The sequence below is a fragment of the Temnothorax longispinosus genome, chromosome 6, assembly GCF_030848805.1.
Source record: "Temnothorax longispinosus isolate EJ_2023e chromosome 6, Tlon_JGU_v1, whole genome shotgun sequence".
NCBI classification, from domain to species: Eukaryota; Metazoa; Arthropoda; class Insecta; order Hymenoptera; family Formicidae; genus Temnothorax; species Temnothorax longispinosus.
The window spans coordinates 2530944-2551107 of NC_092363.1; the positions used below are offsets into that span (position 1 = coordinate 2530944).

General features: G+C 45.8%; 1 protein-coding gene across 6 annotated transcripts in view; it reads left to right on the forward strand.

Annotated features, from left to right (window-relative positions):
* Positions 1-20053, forward strand: part of Ten-a (tenascin accessory) — a 561949-nt gene extending 541896 nt beyond the window's left edge. For all 6 annotated transcript variants that reach the window (XM_071780078.1, XM_071780079.1, XM_071780081.1 and 3 more), the window contains 11 exons: positions 742-768; positions 5410-5529; positions 7875-8059; positions 8542-8693; positions 9038-9696; positions 9786-10021; positions 10201-11303; positions 11485-11707; positions 11869-13859; positions 13996-14179; positions 14260-20053. In XM_071780078.1, coding sequence (XP_071636179.1) covers positions 742-768; positions 5410-5529; positions 7875-8059; positions 8542-8693; positions 9038-9696; positions 9786-10021; positions 10201-11303; positions 11485-11707; positions 11869-13859; positions 13996-14179; positions 14260-15221 — 5842 coding nt within the window. In that variant the 3' untranslated portion in view covers positions 15222-20053. The remainder of the gene's footprint in view (positions 1-741; positions 769-5409; positions 5530-7874; positions 8060-8541; positions 8694-9037; positions 9697-9785; positions 10022-10200; positions 11304-11484; positions 11708-11868; positions 13860-13995; positions 14180-14259) is intronic.
* The last annotated feature ends 111 nt before the right edge of the window (positions 20054-20164 follow it).

The window sequence follows — 20164 nt, forward strand, 5'->3', positions numbered from 1 at the left end:
ATGGAATCTCCTTCTCGTTGTCGGTCCGGGACGATCCTTTCGACCCTGGGTTACGACCGAACTGATAAGAGTTTCCCTCGGTCGTTCCGTTCGGGGTACTCGCGCTAAGGGTTGGCGTCATGGGGGTTCACCATCCCCGGTCGAAATGACGCCGTGTGTATTAACATACGACCGGTCATTTGGTCATTCATTTTCTCTGGGCCCTATATATATATATACATCATTATATATACATTTGTGTATGCGTTGCGTAGTTTCCAACTTGTGTCTGTCACACTGTATACCACTCTATGTTGAATGAGTCCGAGAGTGACTGCGTTCATGTTGCGTGACTGGAAGGATCGCGTGTGTGATGGGTACGCTTGATTAGTGTGTGTCTACGTCTATTGTTTCTGTAATGGCGTGCGGAACATTGCGAGGAGCACTCGCGGGGTCTCCGTGCCGGTCCAGCCGGAACGGAGCCGGGTGACGGAAAGAAGGCCGGGCGCGCGCCGCTCGGTTCGCGGCCGAAGATCGCGGCGGATTGTAAAGTTTTGAAACGCGTCCGTTCGGTGGTTCGGAGACGCCACGCGATCGCGCTCGCAATAATAAGTAGAAAAATTGCCGTTCGGAAAGGCAATTGTTCGAGAGAAAACGATTGCTCGCGCAATGCTGCGCACGCGCCTCCGTTTTTTGCCCGCAAACGCGGGTTCTGTGACCGTGGTAACGCCCTTTCTTCTCGTTGGTTTTTCCCACACGTAGTACGTTCTGGAGTTCCTTTACACCGCGGTAAGTTGCAGCTCAAGCTCTCGCTAATCGTTCATTATCCAAAAGAATTTAAAGAAAAAAAAAAAGAAAGAACAAAGTATCATCTATTGCTCGTTTCGCTCGTACATTCATCTTACATGTCTTTCGTATGACCCATTAATATGTAACACTTATGTATTTATATATCGAACCTTTTAGCCTGCCTAACACTGTCATTTACTTTCCTACGTTTCGTTTCTCTCTCTCTCTGTCACTCTCTTTTCTGCCATTCCTTGTTTTTACGCCGTCCATATAACAGCCTGTTATCATTTCTCATTATTACGAATATTTGCGTTTCGCCAATGTTTGATCACACTTTGCTTATTTGTCTCTCATCTCTTTCATCCGACACCACCACCCCCTGTTCTACTTCGTCCGCTCTCTTTCTCTTTCTCTCTCTCTTTCTCTTTCTTTCTTTCTCTTTCTCTATCTATCTCTCTTTCTCTCACAGCCTCTATCTACCTGTCTAACCTATCTGTCTTTATTCACTTTCGCGCCCCATGGCCACGCTCGCGTTGATACGTACAGGAGATGAGTCGTCGACGGTTTTTGCAGCGGTTTATCCCGCTCGAGGTAGCGCCGCGCGTCTCTCTCTCTCGTCGGGGTTTCCGTCTATATTTTTATAAAAATAGTCGAATACATGTTGTTCGCAATAAAAACGCCATGGACTTCGAAAAAACATACGAACGAGAAACAATCCTCCGTGGTATTGATATCGAGTTTACAACAAATATTCGGTAACCTACTTTTTTAAAATCCTTTTTTGTGGAACACTCTCTCTTGTTTTGTGTAAAATCCACGTCGGAAATAGATCCAGGGCGAAGTTTAATCATGCAGAAAAAAAGGAAACGGGAACGGTTCTGTAAATAACTATACTGTCTAATCCTCAAGAATCTATATGCCGTTTCCCTTTTATTACGATATACAGAGAATCTCGTTAGTTATGTATCATTTATCTCGCTTATGAATATACATATAACGCTTGTACGCATCATCCGAGCGTCCGTCCATGGGCAAGAGCTCTTCACGTATACATTAAAGCCAACCGTACGAATTGTCTCTGTGTTATCTGTGATATGTCGTCAGATTGTTGTCTTCCCCTTTCTGTTATGTCTTGTCTTCTTGTCCCTTAGATGCGTTAGCCATATGACTGATATACATAATAGTATGTTACGAGTCGTATACTTACGAAAAAACCCCTGGTCTTGTGTTGTTTGTGTTTGCCAGGCTTGCACTTTATGTATATACCATCCTGTCGAACTTGTCTTATAGTGAACGTCCTAGCATTTTACACGAACGCTGACCTTATTGCGCGCCTCTTGCGTGAACGACTCTGTTGCGTTCTTTTTTTATTATATCGTTCCTTTTTCTATCATATATATTATTATATATATATATAATATACATTACGATACGAACACGAGATAATAACTCAACAAGTGTACATATTCGCTTTCTGTTCTATCGACGGATCGGCAAGTATAGCTAAATCGGCACCGTACGGTTTATGATGAAGGACCCCAAAGGACCGTCTCTCCTTGTCCCTTGTCTGCGTCTATTATCACCTGTCTAAAATGTGCCAATTGACCCGACACCAACGCCCTGTGTCTGTCTTTATCCGATATATCCGAGGAAATCGAAACCCACCGAAGAAGAATCACACCCAAACCTGGCCAATCCCGAGCTCCACCCCCCTCGTCCGTCTACCCCCCCCCCTCAAGTTTCCCGCTTTACTTAACTTAACGATGCTTCTTTCTGGCGCGGAGTACTTACTGAAAAACGACGAACGTTTGTTAATTCCGCTGAGATTATTTCAACTGAAAATATTCGCGGTCTCTCGTGCGTCTTGGTATTTCTCCGAGATCGGTCCTCGACGTCCTCGTTCGCGCGAGAACGACGGAAGAGAGGCGAGAGGAAAGAGAGAAAAGAGAAAAGACCTGATAAACCGAGAGAAAGACTCACGCAAGGACAGAGAAGGAGAATGAGTTCATTCGATGAATTTATTCGCTCGTAAAATTCGGCGGAAAAGAAAGAAAAAAAAAAGAAAAGAGAAAAGAATAACGCAAAAGAATAAGAATAAGCTAGATTAATAATTCCTAACGGCGTTAGGTGCGCGTCGCGCGTGTATACATTCTCTTCTTTCGTTATTTGCATATAGGTTGACTACGACTGTCTTTAGAGATCTCGGCGCATTCGAGCATCATCCGTTTTTCTTTTTCTGTTTATCATTCACTATGGGTTTGGACGTACAGTAGTGACGACTGTGCCTGCCACCTTGCTATGCTCGCACTTGGAGGATCAGCGCCCGCCTCCCCGGCACAGTTTGATCTCCAAGCCACTCGAAACGAAGGCACGATCAGTGATCGAAACCGGCGGCATTGCCCGACAGAGATTTTATTGCATTTTCTTTCTTCGCATGTATGCGCGGAAATGCGTATCCGCATCTATTCACGCAGTGACAGAAAAGTGACAATTGGCGACGAATATAATAGGATCTAGATGAACTGTTAAAGAAAACTATATGATAACTTTTAATAATTTGAAAATTTAAGTACATTAAGTACCTTATATACAATTCAACTACTTCCTTCCTGCAAAAATAATTGAACATTATTAAAGTATATGTCTGACTATTATTACCTTATATTACTAGTCTGTGTAATATCTCAAATAAAATCATACTTGTATAAAGATCATCGCGAATATTATTGCATTATACAAGGAATATTTCTTTATTTTTTTTTTTTTTTGGTCACGCAAGTAATTATTCAGAAGGCTATTACTAGCTTGGATAAAATATCGGCGTTGCTTCAGCTGTTTGTAAGAAATTAACAGAACCGTCGCTATATCCGGCGCGCACTTTTACCTAACGGCAGAAACTGACCTCGTTGAAAGAATCCCGGTTTCGATCCCTGAGCATCCGTGAAATCGGCAAACTCGATAATCTCAATTGGAAACGATCGATGGTCCTATATTAGGTGACGATCCGATGACCATCGACATCGCGCGCCAGCGTTGGGGACACGCGTGATCCTCCAAGAACGAATATGCCCCCATACGCAATCCCTTAGAGACCGATAAATATATATATCTATATATATATATATATATATCTACATACCGAATGCATATAAACGGGTATATGTAGCTTGTTACACGGCGCGGGGGATCGTAGCTCATGTCGCACGTGCCGCGTTACATTCGTTACCCAACGGGTGGTGTAACAAGCTACATACACACATGCGACTATCTCTTATATACATTATATATATATTATCTACGTACCTATATACATCGAAACCTCATTATATTCAGCACTACACGAATCGCTTAAAATATTCAGCTTCAAACATTCCAACTTTCTCTCGCCGAGAGACCAGCCTCCCTGGTCTCTCGTACCATCCATTCTCTCTCGCCATATCCCCCTCTCCAGTTCCGTTCACATGAAAAGTTCATATGATACGTCTATTATTATATTACATATTACATATCTCACGCCTACTACGTATCTATATAACATGACTGCATGCCTTTTACTCTCTCACGAGATAATTTCCCTACGAATTTCCCCCCTCCCTCCGTCCCTGCCCTCCCCCGTCCATCCTGGCTTCGGGACGAAGTATTATGTCTTCTTTTTTTTTTCTCTTCTTTTTTTCTCCACCCTTTTTTCTGGTCTCTGAAAATCCTGAAAGTCAGTGCCGAGAAGAATGTTCCCGCCTCGCTGCCATCGCCACCACCGCGAATGCTGATTTTCGCGAGCACAAATGCATCGTCGACGCACTGCGCGTGTTCCGCTGCCCCCGCCGTCCAACCCCCCTACGACCCCGTGTGCCCTCCTCCCCCATCCCCGTTCCGCCATCCGCCCCTCGCCTACGCGGCATTGTTCTATTTGTAAAATCAATTTGTATCGCTCCTCGATTCAGCCAGAGGCATTAGCTTCCCTTGTACGTGGCAACGCGGCCGTCGAATGTCGGCCGAATGGAGTTGCGGATTGTATTGGCAGCGAAGTGAGAATATTGGATCGCATTGAACCGTTGACCGCGGAAGCTGATTTAACAGGCAAAATCGATTGCTCGCGTCCGCGCCCGCGTAAAGACACCGGTCGTGCACCGACCGACCGAGTAGTACGATCGCATTACCGTTAATTAGGCGGGCACTAAGTGGGTATTAACGGTGGCCGCCGTTGTTCGCGGTGGGATCGCGGAAAATTGAATCGTGACATAATTCGAACCTATATAACTTCGGAATCTTATGAAAATGTAAAGTGTATCCATGATTACACGAAAATAATTAAATCTAAAATTGCTGAAGCATTTATTTGAAGATCGAAAGCTCTGAAATGATAACTGTGATTGGATATTCCGAAAACTTAATTTCGATACATTCGTATTTAAGTTACGAACGAATGTTCCGGACGCGAACGCTGTGAAAATCCAAATGATTTTTCCAAAATTCTACCTACTCTCGCTTCGACACGCGCGGACCGATCGAAATTGCATTCCGATCGTAGACAGATGTAAATTGTGAGAATGCTTCGTTTTAAATCAGCATTTCGCGGATTAATGGGTCGACGAAACGATCCCCCGCCTCGGTGGACCCCGATATATCTGTAATTTGTAACAGTCGAGTTGCGGTGATGCGAGGCCAAGTTGTTACCGAACAAGGACTCGGAATAGTAGGCATCAGAGTGTCCGTGGACAGGGACTCGCGCTTTGGATTCACCTTGACCAGAGCAGACGGATGGTAAGGATCAATACTCCACTTACATCTTATTCTATATATTGCCCAGCTTCATGTATTAGTAACTTCTATTCAATTGTTAAAGTTATTAGTTTTTCTAAATTAAAATAATGAAATTAATAGCAAGAATTAATTCATGATTTGAAATACTTAAAGACATCAGAAACAAATTTATTTCGCAAATCATTATCCGAAATATTATACGTTGAAGTTTTAAATATTATTACGTCTAATAATAATTTTTTAAGGCATCGATGCGTTTGAAAAAAAATAAAGGTCGATTATCATAGTGCGTATTTTAAGCAAATAAAAGACTTCGTTTTTCCTAAAAAGTCAGATGAAGTGCTCGAATTGGAATAATTTCACGAATGCGTGTAAATGATATAAATGATTTTAAACGTGCATTCTGGTTTGTCCCTAATAGATATGGTAATGGATAGTAATTCATATTAATAATTCACCATTACACACGTAGAGGCAATTATGCCGTTCGTATTTTAAGCCGATGTAGTTATTACTGTGGCATAATATTATTTTGAAAGAGGGATTTGCGCGGCGATTAATGACAGACATCCATAACGTAAATGACGGATACCACGGGGCGTAATCCAGATTATTATATATGCATTATACCATCGCGCTCTGAGAGAACATTTAAGAGCGTAATCTCAAATCCGTATCTGCTAATTGCTAATTATTCTTGAGTGTCGTGCGTGAAATAAGTAGGTCATGTTATCGTGGATATAATATATTACCGGCGATAGAAAGGGGATTCATGGAAAGAGTTACGCCCGTTGTTACATCCGTTTACAGTTATATAGCGGACGTACGACCAACACGCGGCCGTCGCCATCATCGCCTGTATTAGCATTTGCACATGCGATGAGCACGACATGTAGGGCCGGAGCTGGACGTCCTGCGCGATAGTATCAAGGCTGCATTGTAATGAAAAGGGGGAGGGGTAGTTCGGGGGGGGAGGTGATGTAGTCGGGAACGACTACATCAGGCGAGGGTATATACAGCAATCCTGGCGAGAATAATTCTGAAACAGGAAAGCGGAGGAGTTGGGATACTAGACCGCATCAAAGCCCGAGCTAATGATGTCGAAAGCTTACTAATTACTCCGTGCAAACCTACGGCACCACGGCTCGATCCGTGGCCCCTCTCGGTGCATCGCGGGTCGTCGAAATGTGTTCGCATATCGACCGAATCTACTCGTTACGAAACTTTGTTTCAGCCATTCTCTTCCGATTTAATTCATATTAATCCAACGACCGGAACACCGCGCCTACTCGTAATTAATGCTCATAAATGCGAAATAACAAGCGCGTTACGTATTATTCTATTCATTGATGCACCTTCAATTATAATATCATTATAGCGTATTACAACTTAGGTGAATTTTTCGGCATGTAATAATTTTAACATGTATTAATGTAAAATCTGAATTCACATTTTGCGAATTTTTACATAGTCAAAATTTGAAATGCGCGAAATCTTGCAGAGAAGTAAAATATAAAAATTATTATTTTAGTATAGGAGATGATCAGTCTCACAGAATATTTCATTTCGTTTCAGAAAAATTGCTCCACAAACGTGCGTATATGTGTGTGGAAATTACTTTATAAATAGTTTTCTCAATGGGGACGTTAAATAACTACATTAATAATACAATGAGTACAGTGCTACTATAAATCCTATTAAAAATATGTTCTGCGCAGTTTTTGTTTCCGCGCTCCAACTTTCAGAGAAGCCAGTAATTTTATGTTAGGAATATTACTTCATTAAATTCCATGGCGTATACTTTTGAACCTAGATGCAAACTTGAGTAACGAACGGGTTGAAAGGGAGAAATTACAAAGCACGTAAAAATCTACTTCGTCCATTGTTCACGTCAATAAATAAGACTAATCATAATACCTTTGTTCGTAATAACCCTTCAAGAAAGAGTTTTAAAATTCATTAATACTTCAAAAGCTATTACTGTTCTTTTAATATAATTATTTATATTGTATTGAAACTTTCCATACAGCTTCATTTTGCTTTTTTGATAAAAAATAAAAGGGTATGCCATTTTGAATAGAAATATTTTTATTATATTTCATACAACCGAGGTAAATTTTTCTGCGTGGGGAAAATGTTTCAAAATTATTCTAGTTAACGATACGCCGCGCTTAGAAAATTAATCAAACGGGACGAAGGAACTTTTAAAAGACACGCGTTCCAATTCTAAGGCCTCGTCGGACATTCATTCTCGGATAAAGCGGGCGCACTATCTTGATCGACCTACGTCGGATCCTTATACCGGCGGCAATGTAGTTCGAAATGCATTTACGTACTTTGATCAGGTTCGACGTCCTGGTCAATGGCGGAGGCGCCGTGACGCTTCAATTCCAGCGCAGCCCCTTCAAACCCCTCACGAGGACCGTCTTCGTACCCTGGAATCAGATCGTAGTTCTGCCGCCCGTTGTGATGATCCTCAGCAAGGAAGGCGAATCGTATAAATCTAACCAGCCGCCGAGCCCGGCAGTTGGTAAGCATCGAGCCTCGGATATATGTATTACGGATTTTCCCCCTTTTTTTTCCTCTTTTTTTTTATTTTATTTTTTATTTTTTTTTTTTATTTTTTTGGTCGGTCGACCTGGTACACATATATCTCATCGTGTTACGTGTCGGATCGCGTTACCCATTAACGTCACAAACGTTTCGATAAACGCGCGTACGTGCTCGATCACCTGAAACCGATCCCTGGCGCGCAGGGAAAGGAAGAGATAACAAAAGGAAACGAATGGACATTTTTTTTTATTATTTGCAAAAGTCCCGTTGCGATGGTTTCTACGTAATTTATTATTGCTCCTCGTGAACACGGACCTCGGATCGGATCGCGCGCCGGTTATCCCGCGCGCATCTTCACCGTGTTGTTTCCAGAGCTCAACGTGTGTGCCGTCTTTGTTCCGTCCTTGAGTGTTATGCATTTTTTGAGTTTCTTATCATTTACGGAATACAATATAATAGGCTTCCCAGGGATTTCAATGGGACTCTTTAGCGAGCACGGTCCGTGCTTGGAGCACGATCACGAGACGCTACGGCCAATTATCGTTAGCACGTGGATGCCGGAAAAAGTTGGCGGCTTGCCTGGCAAGAGCTTGGTCTTTGCTGAAAGTCAAGTAAGTTTCTACCCACGCAAACGATTTAATTATAACACTCTCGTTGCGTCAATCAAAGTAAAGTCTTGATTTTTACCATCGCGATTAGGACGATAAAATTTTTAACTAAAATTTTTACATGACATAATTATCTTGATACCAATCTGAACATTCTGAACGCGTCTGAATGAAAAGCGCGGAGCGCGAGACTTTAAAATACAAATCTCGCACGATAAAGAACAAATCTCGACGTGTTACGTAAAAGGGACAGCGATCAAAGGATAATACACGAATGTAACAATATTTACGAGATTACAGCCACTGTGTGCGACCGCATTGTACGCAACGTTAAACATCGCTTGCAGATCGTGCAGGAAAGCATTGCTATTCCGGGCTCCAATCTCCACTTGATGTATCAAAGCAGTCAGGCTGCGGGCTATCTCTCTACCGTGAGGATGCAACTGACCGGGCCGTTCATTCCGAAATCGCTGACGCACGTACACGTGCACGTGGAGATCGAGGGCTCGCTACACACGAAAACGTACGAGGCCGATCCGAATCTGACGCACACGTTCGCCTGGAACAAGCGAAACGTTTACAAGCAGAAGGTGTACGGCGTGGCGCAGGCGAGGATCTCGATCGGCTATCAGCATTCCACCTGCCCGTTGGTGATATGGGAGACGCAGACGGCCACTTTGCAGGGATTCGACGTCGATATCTCCGATATCGGCGGCTGGGGACTCGACATCCATCACCATTACAACTTCCACGAAGGGATCCTGCAGAAAGGCGACGGCTCTACTCTACATTTCAAACAGTATCCGCGCACTGTGAAAGTGGTAATGGGCACCGGCCTCCAGAGGAGCCTGGTGTGTCAGAATTGCGACGGTCTCGCTAAGGACGCCAGACTCCTGACGCCGGTGGCACTCGCCAGCGGACCCGACGGCAGCATATACGTCGGTGACTTCAATCTCGTACGCAGAATCACGCCCGAAGGAAAGGTTTACACCGTCCTGATTTTGAGGTAATTAATTTTTGTGTTTTCTGCAGAATTTTTTGTAAATTCGGCGACGATTCAAATCTAATCTGGAACGCGTATCCCATCTTTTACAGCGCTACTCAAGTGGCGTATCAGTATTACCTATGTATCTCGCCGGCTGACGGGCACTTGTATATCAGCGACCCGGAGAAACATCAGATATTGAAAGCCCTCTCGTTGGAACAAGTCCAAGATCCCAGCATTAATATCGAGCCCGTTGTTGGAAGCGGCGAGAGATGTATCCCAGGTGACGAGGGTCATTGCGGCGACGAAGGTCAGGCCATCCATGCAAAATTGGCTCATCCTAAAGGTAAAGGACAAATTGAAATATATATCTGTCATTGTCTCGAAAGGCGCTTGCACTATTGAAGTTAATTCAAGTAATCTCAAAAACAATTTTACAAAACAGCGAACATATGTACCGAAAGATTTGTAAATTATAGAATCACTTGCAAAATAATAAAACGTGATTTTTGTTGTGATCTGCAGGAATCGCAATTGCGGCCGATAAAACGATGTACATCGCCGATGGAACGAACATTCGTGCTGTCGATCCTCGAGGTATCATACACACGCTCGTGGGACATCATGGTCATCACAATCATTGGTCACCCGCACCCTGCATCGGAGCCATTCCCGCACATCAGGCTCAGTTACAATGGCCCACCGGATTAACTCTGAGCCCATTGGACGGATCCCTGCACTTTATCGATGATAGACTGGTATTGAAACTCACCAGCGACCTGAAGGTGCGCGTGGTCGCCGGCACGCCTCTTCACTGCACCAGCAACGCGAACAGCAACAACAGCGGCAACGACGAAGTTCCTAAACTGAACTCGTCGCTGACGACGATCCTGAAAAAGTCGGACGAGGTCCTCGGATCGGTGTTGGCTGTCGGTTTCAGTCCAACCGGCGAGCTGTACATAGCGGATCGCGATTCTCACCGAGTGAACTCTATCAGGATCGTCGATTCCTCCGGGAAGATGTCACACTTTGCGGGTCAGCAGCAGGAGAGACTGCGCCAATGCGAGTGCAACAATACTACGCCCAGCACCAAGGACATGGACACGTGCACCTGCACAGACGATACCAGCAGCACCGAGACACTCCTTTCGTCAAACGCAAAGTTCACCGCGATATCCGCCCTGGCGGTTTCGCCAGACGGCGTCCTGCACGTGGCCGATCAGGGCAGTCTTCATATCCTGGCTCTCCAGCCGTATCTTCCGAACCACGACGAGAACGGGGAGTTCCGCATTCCGTTCCCGCCTTCGAATGAGATCTACGTATTTAATCGCTACGGCCAACACATCTCCACGAAAGATTTGACGTCCGGAAAGACTCGTTACTCTTTCCTGTATAGCAAGAACACGAGTTTCGGCAAGTTGTCCACGGTGACGGACAGCGCGGGCAATAAGATCCAATTCCTACGGGATTACAGCAGTGTCGTTAGCTCCATCGAGAACACTCAGGATCATAAATCCGAGTTGAAAATCTCCGCGGTTGGATTCCTGGAGAAATTGTCCGAACGCGGCAGGGCAGAGATCGCTTTGGGTTACGACGGCTCTACCGGTTTGCTCACCAGTCGATCAGGAGTAAGTTGGAAATTTGTATTGCTCATCTTCATTAATAAAGAATAGCTTTAGTCCATTGATCGAATGAATATTTATTCTTTCTTTTTTTGCTTAATCATATATGATGAAAAAATTTTGTAGATTTTTTAAATGAATAAATTACTTCTTATTGATAAAGCACAATGTTTTGTTAAAATTTCAGGGAGATGAAACATACATATACAATTACGACAGTCTGGGACGTGTCACTGACGTAATACTGCCGACAGGCGAGAAATTGAAATTATCATCGGACTTATCTGACGATGAAGGTCTATTGGTAAAAGTGTCTGCTCCGTTGCAAGCTTTATCGAAAGGTGATAAACAGCGAATTGTGGAGTTTGAGATGAAAAACGAGAAATCGAAGATGTTGACAGTCACTGACGGTATGTATTTTCTCTATTTAATTAATTAATTAATTTTTGTTTAATCTATCTTTCCCAGTATGCAAGTATATTCCAATTTCTTTGCAAATATTGTTAAAACATTACTCTAATATTACTAAATACGAAAATTATTGCTCTAATATGTAATTTCTCATTCACAGGCACCAAACTCATGAAAGCAATCGCATTTACGAACAGCAGCCTGGAGGTGCTTCTACCTGGTGGTGGTAGAGTACTGAGCGCGGCGACGACGAAACATCCGCTATTGAAACCGGCTTTGCCGGTGGAAGCGGAGATGCTGCCCATGTGGAGTTATCAATTGATGTCGTTGGGCGAATTAACGAACACCATGACGACGACGTACAACTTGGTCGGAGAAGTTAGCCATCCTCAGCAAACGCTGAATAGAGAGATCTGGGTGAACGACACGCGAGTAATAAGCGTCGAATTCGAGCAGGCGTTTAGCCGCGAGACATTCTACGACAAGGCGGGAACTCCTCTATTGACAGTGATCTTCGATCAGGCCGGCCTACCCTTGGTCTGGCAACCGTACGAGCAAGGCCACAACCTCAGCATCACCTACGATCGATTCAATAGGATCGAGAGCTGGAAGTGGGGCTCTTCCGACGAGTCGTACGGCTACGATCGACACGGCCAATTGGCAGAAATTACCAATAGCAAGGACGGCACGAAACGATATACCTACAACGACTTCAACATGCTGTCGAAGATCACGCTCGCCAGCAACAGACAGTTCTCGTTGCAATACGACGACGACGGTGGACTGCGACATATCATTCTACCGTCGGAAACCAAGCATTCCTTCTCCTGTCAGGCTTCTCTCGGTTTCCTCAGGGTGACGTATACTCCACCCGGCAGCACCAGAGCTTATCTGCAGCACTACAGTCACGACGGGAACTTACTGCAGACCGTGTTCCCGGGAGACGGAGCTCGTATCGTCTACAGATATCACACCTCGGGACAACTGGCGGAAGTCGTTCACGGTGATGGTAAAAGCGAGATCAGATACACCGAGAGTGGACTACCTTCCGAGGTGATACATTCCGAGAGAGACGTGGAGTACAAGTGGGATTATCAATATAGCGCGGGACTTTTGGTGGAGGAGCGCATAGATTTCGGCGCCAAGACCGGCCTGAGCAACGCCAAATTCACATTTGAATACGACTCGAACTTCCGGCTGGTCGCGGTGCAGGGTAGAATAGGCGGTCAGACGCTACCGCCGCACACCATGGCTTACAGTCCGAGGTCGGGTACGTTGGAACAAATCGGTCAATTCAAGGTGACGAAGCCGCAGTCGAATGAAACGACCGTGTTCGATGGTACCGCGCTGTTCTCACGCACCACGGACGACCGATTCCTGGAGACTCAAGTCACGGTGACGATCCATCGGATGGAAGTGTTTAGGATGGAGTTCACGCACGATTCGCGCGGCCGCATCAATCAGACGAGAACGTACACGCGCAACGTCGCTGTCAACACATATACCAACGTAAAAAATTACACGTGGGACTGCGACGGTCAGTTGACCGGCGTGGAAGCGCAAGAACCGTGGGGCTTCAAGTATGACGCTAACGGTAATATGCTGTCGCTCACGTATCGAGGTAACACGATCCCGATGGAGTACAACGCCATGGACCGAATAGTCAAGTTCGGCGAGGGTCTTTACAAGTACGACAACCGAGGTCTGGTGGTGCAGAACGCGAGAGAGGAGAGATTCAATTACAATGCCAAGGGTCTCCTCGTGCGCGCCACGAAACGCGGCCGCTTCGACGTGCGATACTATTACGATCACCTGGACCGCCTGGCCACAAGGAAGGATAATTATGGCAATGTCACTCAGTTCTTCTACAACAATCAGAAACGGCCGCACGAAGTGAGCCAGATATACAGCCCGCGCGATGGTAAATTGATGTCGCTGGTCTATGACGACAGAGGACATCTTATTTACGCACAAGTGTACCGGCACAAATATTATATCGCTACTGATCAATGCGGGACACCTATTATGATCTTCAATCAGTACGGGGAGGGCATCAGGGAAATTATGCGATCGCCCTACGGCCATATCGTTTACGATTCAAATCCATATCTTTACTTGCCGGTTGATTTCTGTGGAGGACTTCTGGATCAGGTAAATAAGAGTTTCACGTTGTACTATAATAAAATAAAAAATGATAGAAAATAATACAATTTTTATCCAGGAATGTAACGATATTTAAAACTCTTTTTGTTATACTTTGTGTTTTAACAATATAATCTATTTACAGGTCACCTCTCTTGTTCACATGCCAAACGGTAAGGTTTACGACCCGTTGATAGGACAGTGGATGTCACCGCTCTGGGAGAACGTTTTGGATCGCGTAGACAAACCGACGCACCTACACCTTTATAGATTTAACGGAAACGATCCGATCGACGTCAGACACACGGACAGACCAAGTCAACCAACCGGTAAGTTCGCCGATGATCACCGAATATCACCAATAGTCCGATTTGCATCAATACACATTCGACGTTTCTTTATTTTCCAGATCACATATCATGGCTGTCGCATCTCGGATACGACCTGAAGAGCTTAGCGCCGCAGCTATTCCCGGACGAGCTGCCGGAAAGCCTCGTCCCGCGAGCGCTCGGTCCGGGAACCTCGATATTCGGTAAGAAGAAGAGAACGCGCAATCTGGGCGTCCAGTCCGGCTTCCTCGCGCACATCGCCCAGAGGCATTCGGGAGACGCGGTGAGTCTGTCCGCGCCGCCGCGATCGGCCTTGAAGAAAGACACGAGTGAGTTAATACCCAGCCGTCTGGGTGCGGCATCCGATCCGCCGTTCGGCAAGGGTATCCTAGTGTCGAGGACCGCCGACGGCCAGGCGGTGGTGTCCAGCGTGCCCAGCGCTAACGCTATTTATGGCGACGTATTCACATCCGTGTTCAATCGCTCGTACTTCCTGCCATTTACATTCGTCGTGCACAGCGCGCAGCAGGATGCTTTCTACTTCGTCAAAGAGGAGACCTGGCGCGCCAGCGAGGATCGCGGTCAGCTGAAACGACTAGGGGGTCAGGTGAACACGACGTTCCATGAGAACGAGAACGGCAGCGGCAGCAGCTCGCTGATCGACGTGAAGATACACGGCACCAGCTACGTGGTGAACCTGCGCTACGGTACCACGGCGGAGAAGGAGAAGCAGAGGCTACTGCATCACGCGAAGGCGACCGCCATCAGGAAAGCATGGCACCGGGAACGCGAGGCACTCAAAACGAACACCCCCACGTCCGTCGAGTGGATGGTCGCCGAGCAGGATGAGATCCTGAAGGTCGGCCTCGCGTCCAACTACGAGGGCGAGTACATACACGACGCGCAGCAGTATCCCGAGCTCGCGGAGGACCCCTACAACATTAGATTCGTGAAGAAAGCCGTCGACCAGTCGAGCAAGAAGCGACGCAGGAGGAGAGGCGCGCCGTCCTGTAAGCTCTGGTGGTTAGACAAGATGTGCTAGAGCGATTTGAGAATCAGTCGTATCGTCCCCTCGCGTGGGGACATTGTCCAGTAAGCCGCGGGACTTTCGAGTGAGCGACACCGGAGAGATAGAGCGAGATAGAGAGGGAAGGAGAGACCGGAAACGCGTGAAAGTCGACGAAGGGGGGTAAAAAATGCCGCTGTAGCACGCTGTAGCGCAGCGTTCGTATATATGCACGCGCATATATATAAACGTACTGAACACTATCAAAAAGTTTTATACCAAAGTCTATTTGTGTATTTCAAAGATGCCAAAAACACTATAACGTTATATTATATATAATATATTATAAATATATATACCACACGAGGTATAGGGTACGTAGAGTGTAAGAGCCGTTAAGCGCACACGGAGGAACGCGGGTTTCACCGAGTATTCGCTCCACGGACCAGCAGCGCGATCCACGATTGGCAGATCCGCGAAAGCCTTACAAGCGACGGCGGGAGAGGAGAGGAGATGATAATTGGGAGAGTGTTCATCGGATCCCCCGGACCGGACGGAGGAACTTTGCGAGATTCCTTCTGGGAGTTCGGTGCGACGTGGACGCAGCTCGAGCTCACTACCAGCTTGCAGGTTTGAATTAAATTCCTGGATGTGGCGTCTCCTGATGACGCTCGTGAGAGGCAGGGCCAGCAAGCTCGTGGAGATTGCGCTCGAGGCCTAAAGTAAACGGCGGACCGTGGTGCCGCGCGTGCGAATCATGCACGCTCGACGATAACACCGCATCGATACAAGGTAATTTATAGTTATATCGCGAAGAGTGAGGAGAAAGGAGAGAAGAAGAAGAAGAAGGAAACAGGCCATTCGTTGTTGAGAGCGACGAGAGAGTGAGAGAAACTAGTCAATACATAGCTTTACATTGACATAGCAGCCTTCTTCGGCGTAGGATAAATGCGAGGAGAGTGCAAATCGGGGAGGAGCGATGCCGTTGACGACAACGTTGACGAGCCACGCGTGTGTTTTGCCCTGCCGGCGATATTTTAACGTCGTACTTATAGGAAAAAAGGAACAACGGCGGGTGTGATGCAAGTACGGTATTCGCGCGGTGACGAATACGGTGCGGAGAGCGGCAGCGAGGCGCGAAAAACGTGTCTCAACCATGAATGGCCCCGGCGAGAAGAGGACCGAGGAAGAGGAATCGGGAGGAGAGGCGATCCTCACGGTGTCCTCGAAGAGGAGCGACTAGGAGCCAGCGATCGTGCGGACTCGATCGTGCGGTCTCGAGCTTGAATTCCGTTTGCGGCTTTAGACAATTAAGGACGAGACGAATTTGTATTATAAAGTGGTGCTTTTCTTGTACGGCGCGAGAATGAGAGAGAGTGAGTGAGTGAAAGAGCGGCGGAGTGAATCAGCGATGATGGCGAGGATGTGGCATGCATGGGGTCGTCGAATACCAAATAGCGAGACTAAACGTATTTTTAACATGTGGATGTGTCCTATCCGTAGCGTAAGCGTTCCCGATCGTCGCCGATCGGTGGATCTATGTCGCGTCGTCGTGCGCGCAAATGTGCGGGAAGACAGTCAGTCGCTCGGGATCGACGGTGGGTGATCCTCCATGATCGTCCGGAGATCGCGGAGAGGAATGTGAGCCGGGCGTGCGAGCCGATGTGTCTGCGTGTGAAGCCGGAAAACGAAGGAAATTCGGAAAAGGGATAAACTCATTATCGGTAAAAAAAAATAATAATAATACGTATACAATATCGCATATTTGTGCTTGCTGGATATGAACGTAACGGACGTTTACTATGTTTCCTCACCGAGAGTACTAAGTATGTGTATCCAAAATTACTGCCCGCCAAGTAACGATCGTTTCGCCTGTGTATATGTGTATGTGTGTGTGTATGCACGCGTCCCCGCGCATACGAGTGTGTGTGTATGTGTGCGCAAATTCCCCGCGCACAAAACCCATATACGTGCATTGAACCACCCTTATAGCGTCGGAAATCCTTCTCATTATCACCCGCCAATCCACCTCCTTCTCCCTTTCCTCATTTCCCTTCATCGTCCGCCCTCATGAAGATCCCGGATCTGTCGATCTATCGCACGTATTGTTTGTTCGCGTCTCCACGAACGTTCGTACTCGCCATTGATATTTTGCAATGCGGCTTTAGAGATGGTGCCGTTTATGGATAGTTAGTGGCACAACGACATTGCTGTCTGAATAGATGAAGAATAAAAAAATGTTATCTATATGCTGAGTGTATAAAAAAAATATATATAAATATATATAAATATAGAAAGAGAGAACGAGAGAGAGAGAGAGAGAGAGAGAGAGAGAAAACGAGTGAAAGAGAGAGAGAGAGATAGGAAAGCTTCGTAACGTATTTTTAACTCGAGCGAGTGTTTAGACCTACACTACCCAGCAACGCGAAATCGTAAAAGATTTTCGAAAGATATCCAAACAACGTTCTGATAAGTTGTCTTTACAGCTTCTTTTACGGCGTCGCGTTGCCTGGGCGATTTTAAATCGCGGTCCAAGACGAGCTCCTCCAACCCAGAGGCACGCGCGCTCGCACGTGCCGACGAGGCCGCAAGGGCGATCCTTTTTGTACATTTCACGCCCTCGTTCGCACGCGCGAAACGACACGCGAAAGAACGGAACTCGCTAAATCGCGCCGTGAATATCTATCCCCTGCGCGCATTCATCATCGCGTACTTTCTCGCGGACGGCCGCGAAGAAAGGGGCTCGATCGTCGAGCCGCATTCCTCCCTCGCTTATCTAAGCGTAACTTGACACAATTGTATCTCGCTTTATTTCAATTTTCTCTTTAGAAAGCACTTATATATGAAAATAGCGAAAACCTTGAAGCTATTAATCTCAAATAATTTACTCTGACTGTTGAAATTCGATTTCTTAGAAGCAATCGCTTTAAAATCGCGTTGAAATTTATTATTGAATAACGACAACCCTCGGCTGTGTCGAATATAACTCTATCCAGTGACTGTAATTGTAATAATGAGGCAGCTGCCGTCTCTCCTTTCAGCAGGGGTGGTAATTTCGCGAGGGTAATATTTGAGGGTAATTTCCGTTTAATCTTCCGAGGGCTTCTGACCTCTCTAGATAAGCGAAACAGGAGTGCTTCGACATTCGTGCACATCTAAACACTCATCGTCTCCCCTTTGGCCAGCCAACCCCCTCACATCTGCTCCCCTCACACTGTCCCTCAACACTCTTGATCTTTAACCGTATTAATATCCGCTGTTGTGATCCGGCAACGGTGCGTTCAAGAAGAATCGACTATTTTTTAAATATCACGTGTCAAATTAATGAGCGGGCCAGGTAGCCGCGTATACATGTCGTACACGGGCAGGGCCCCCTAAAACTCGACTCGAGGTCCGACCCCGTCTCACGCGATTGTAATATTAGAAAAAAAAAAAAAAGAATTCACTCTCTAACTTCCGTGAAGTTTCATCTCTCGTTTTTGCGAACTCGTTCCAGACTCGTTCGTCCCCCCGCGACCGCCCGCGGGGGATCGCGACAAACTCCACGTACTTCTCTAAATAAATAAATAAATAAAAAAAGAAACGAAGTAGAACGCGCGAAGAAATAATGATTATGTGAGATAAATAAATAAATTATAAATATATATGAATATATTGAGAAGATATATATATACGTACACGCGAGAGGAGCTAGAGTGGCCAATTATAGCAGTTAACCGTCGATCCACGCATTTGCGGCGCGATTGGTTCTCGAGCGCGACTCCACGCCGAAAAAAATAAGGGGATGAGGGGGGGGGGGAGAAGAATTCGGAATTCCGGAAAACGTGACGGAAGTTAAAGATGCGAGAACGAAAGAAAGGAAGAAAGAAGGAGAGCGTGAAAATGAGAGATATCCGAAGATAAAAGCGAGCGCGAAAGGCGAAACGGAAAAGAGTCAGCCACGCTAAAAAGCTACTACGACCACTACCCTAGATAGATTACGCTACTTTGCCGCTGATCTAATTGTTTACTGTCACGTGTTGCTGTAAACCTAAACCTAACGATACGATATTATATATATTTTATTTATATAACCTAATCAACTGTATTTATTGTAAATAGTCACGATGTTTGCTATGATATAATATATCTGTAATTGGATGGGAACCTGCCTGAAACTGCGCCCAGAGCCTTGTCCCCCTTCACTCCCCCCATTTCCCGCAGCTAGATCCGTCATACATCCCGTACACGAGTACAGGACATATATATGTATAAAAGCATATATACAAAATACGTAACACAGTCATACACGCACACAGCCATACGCAAAAACGCGGTGTCGACTGCCGCGGTCGTTTAACGATATAATTCAGAGGAGAGGATAAATGGAGAGGAAAAAGACGGGTGCATCACGCGCGTTTGAATTATCACTACGTCAATATTTCGCATCGACAGGCAATCGATTTCATGTAAGACGCTCCATCATCTTATCGTAGGGAAAGAAAAGAAAAAGGAAAGAAACTCATCCCGCCTGCTATCCGATCAAACACTGCCCTCTCCCGTCTCCCCCTTCCATTTGAACCCTTCCCGTAAACGAGAGAGCGTTACGATGGTCACGAGCAATTTTTATAAATGTATTTTTTCGCCTCCCTCCCCTCCCCCTTTTCCTCCGCGTGTTGAAAACACATCCCCGATTCGATGATCATCGTAGAAACGCCGGAAGTGAGTAATTTACGGACTTTTCCACTTGAACCACTGCCACGCGGCAGACGGCGATCCAACCAGCATTGTCCAATAAACTTACAATATTACTATCTTAAGTACAATATATTAAGTGTTTTCAGAAAATATATGATCTATATATGATAATAAAAAACGGGAAAACGTTTCACCGGACTTGTCATTCACTTCTAAGTCACGTTTCACCCTCCGATGTCTTCACAAATAGATCGCTTCGTCCCTCGTCGAACGATTCGTCTTCAATCCCTTTCGTAAACTGA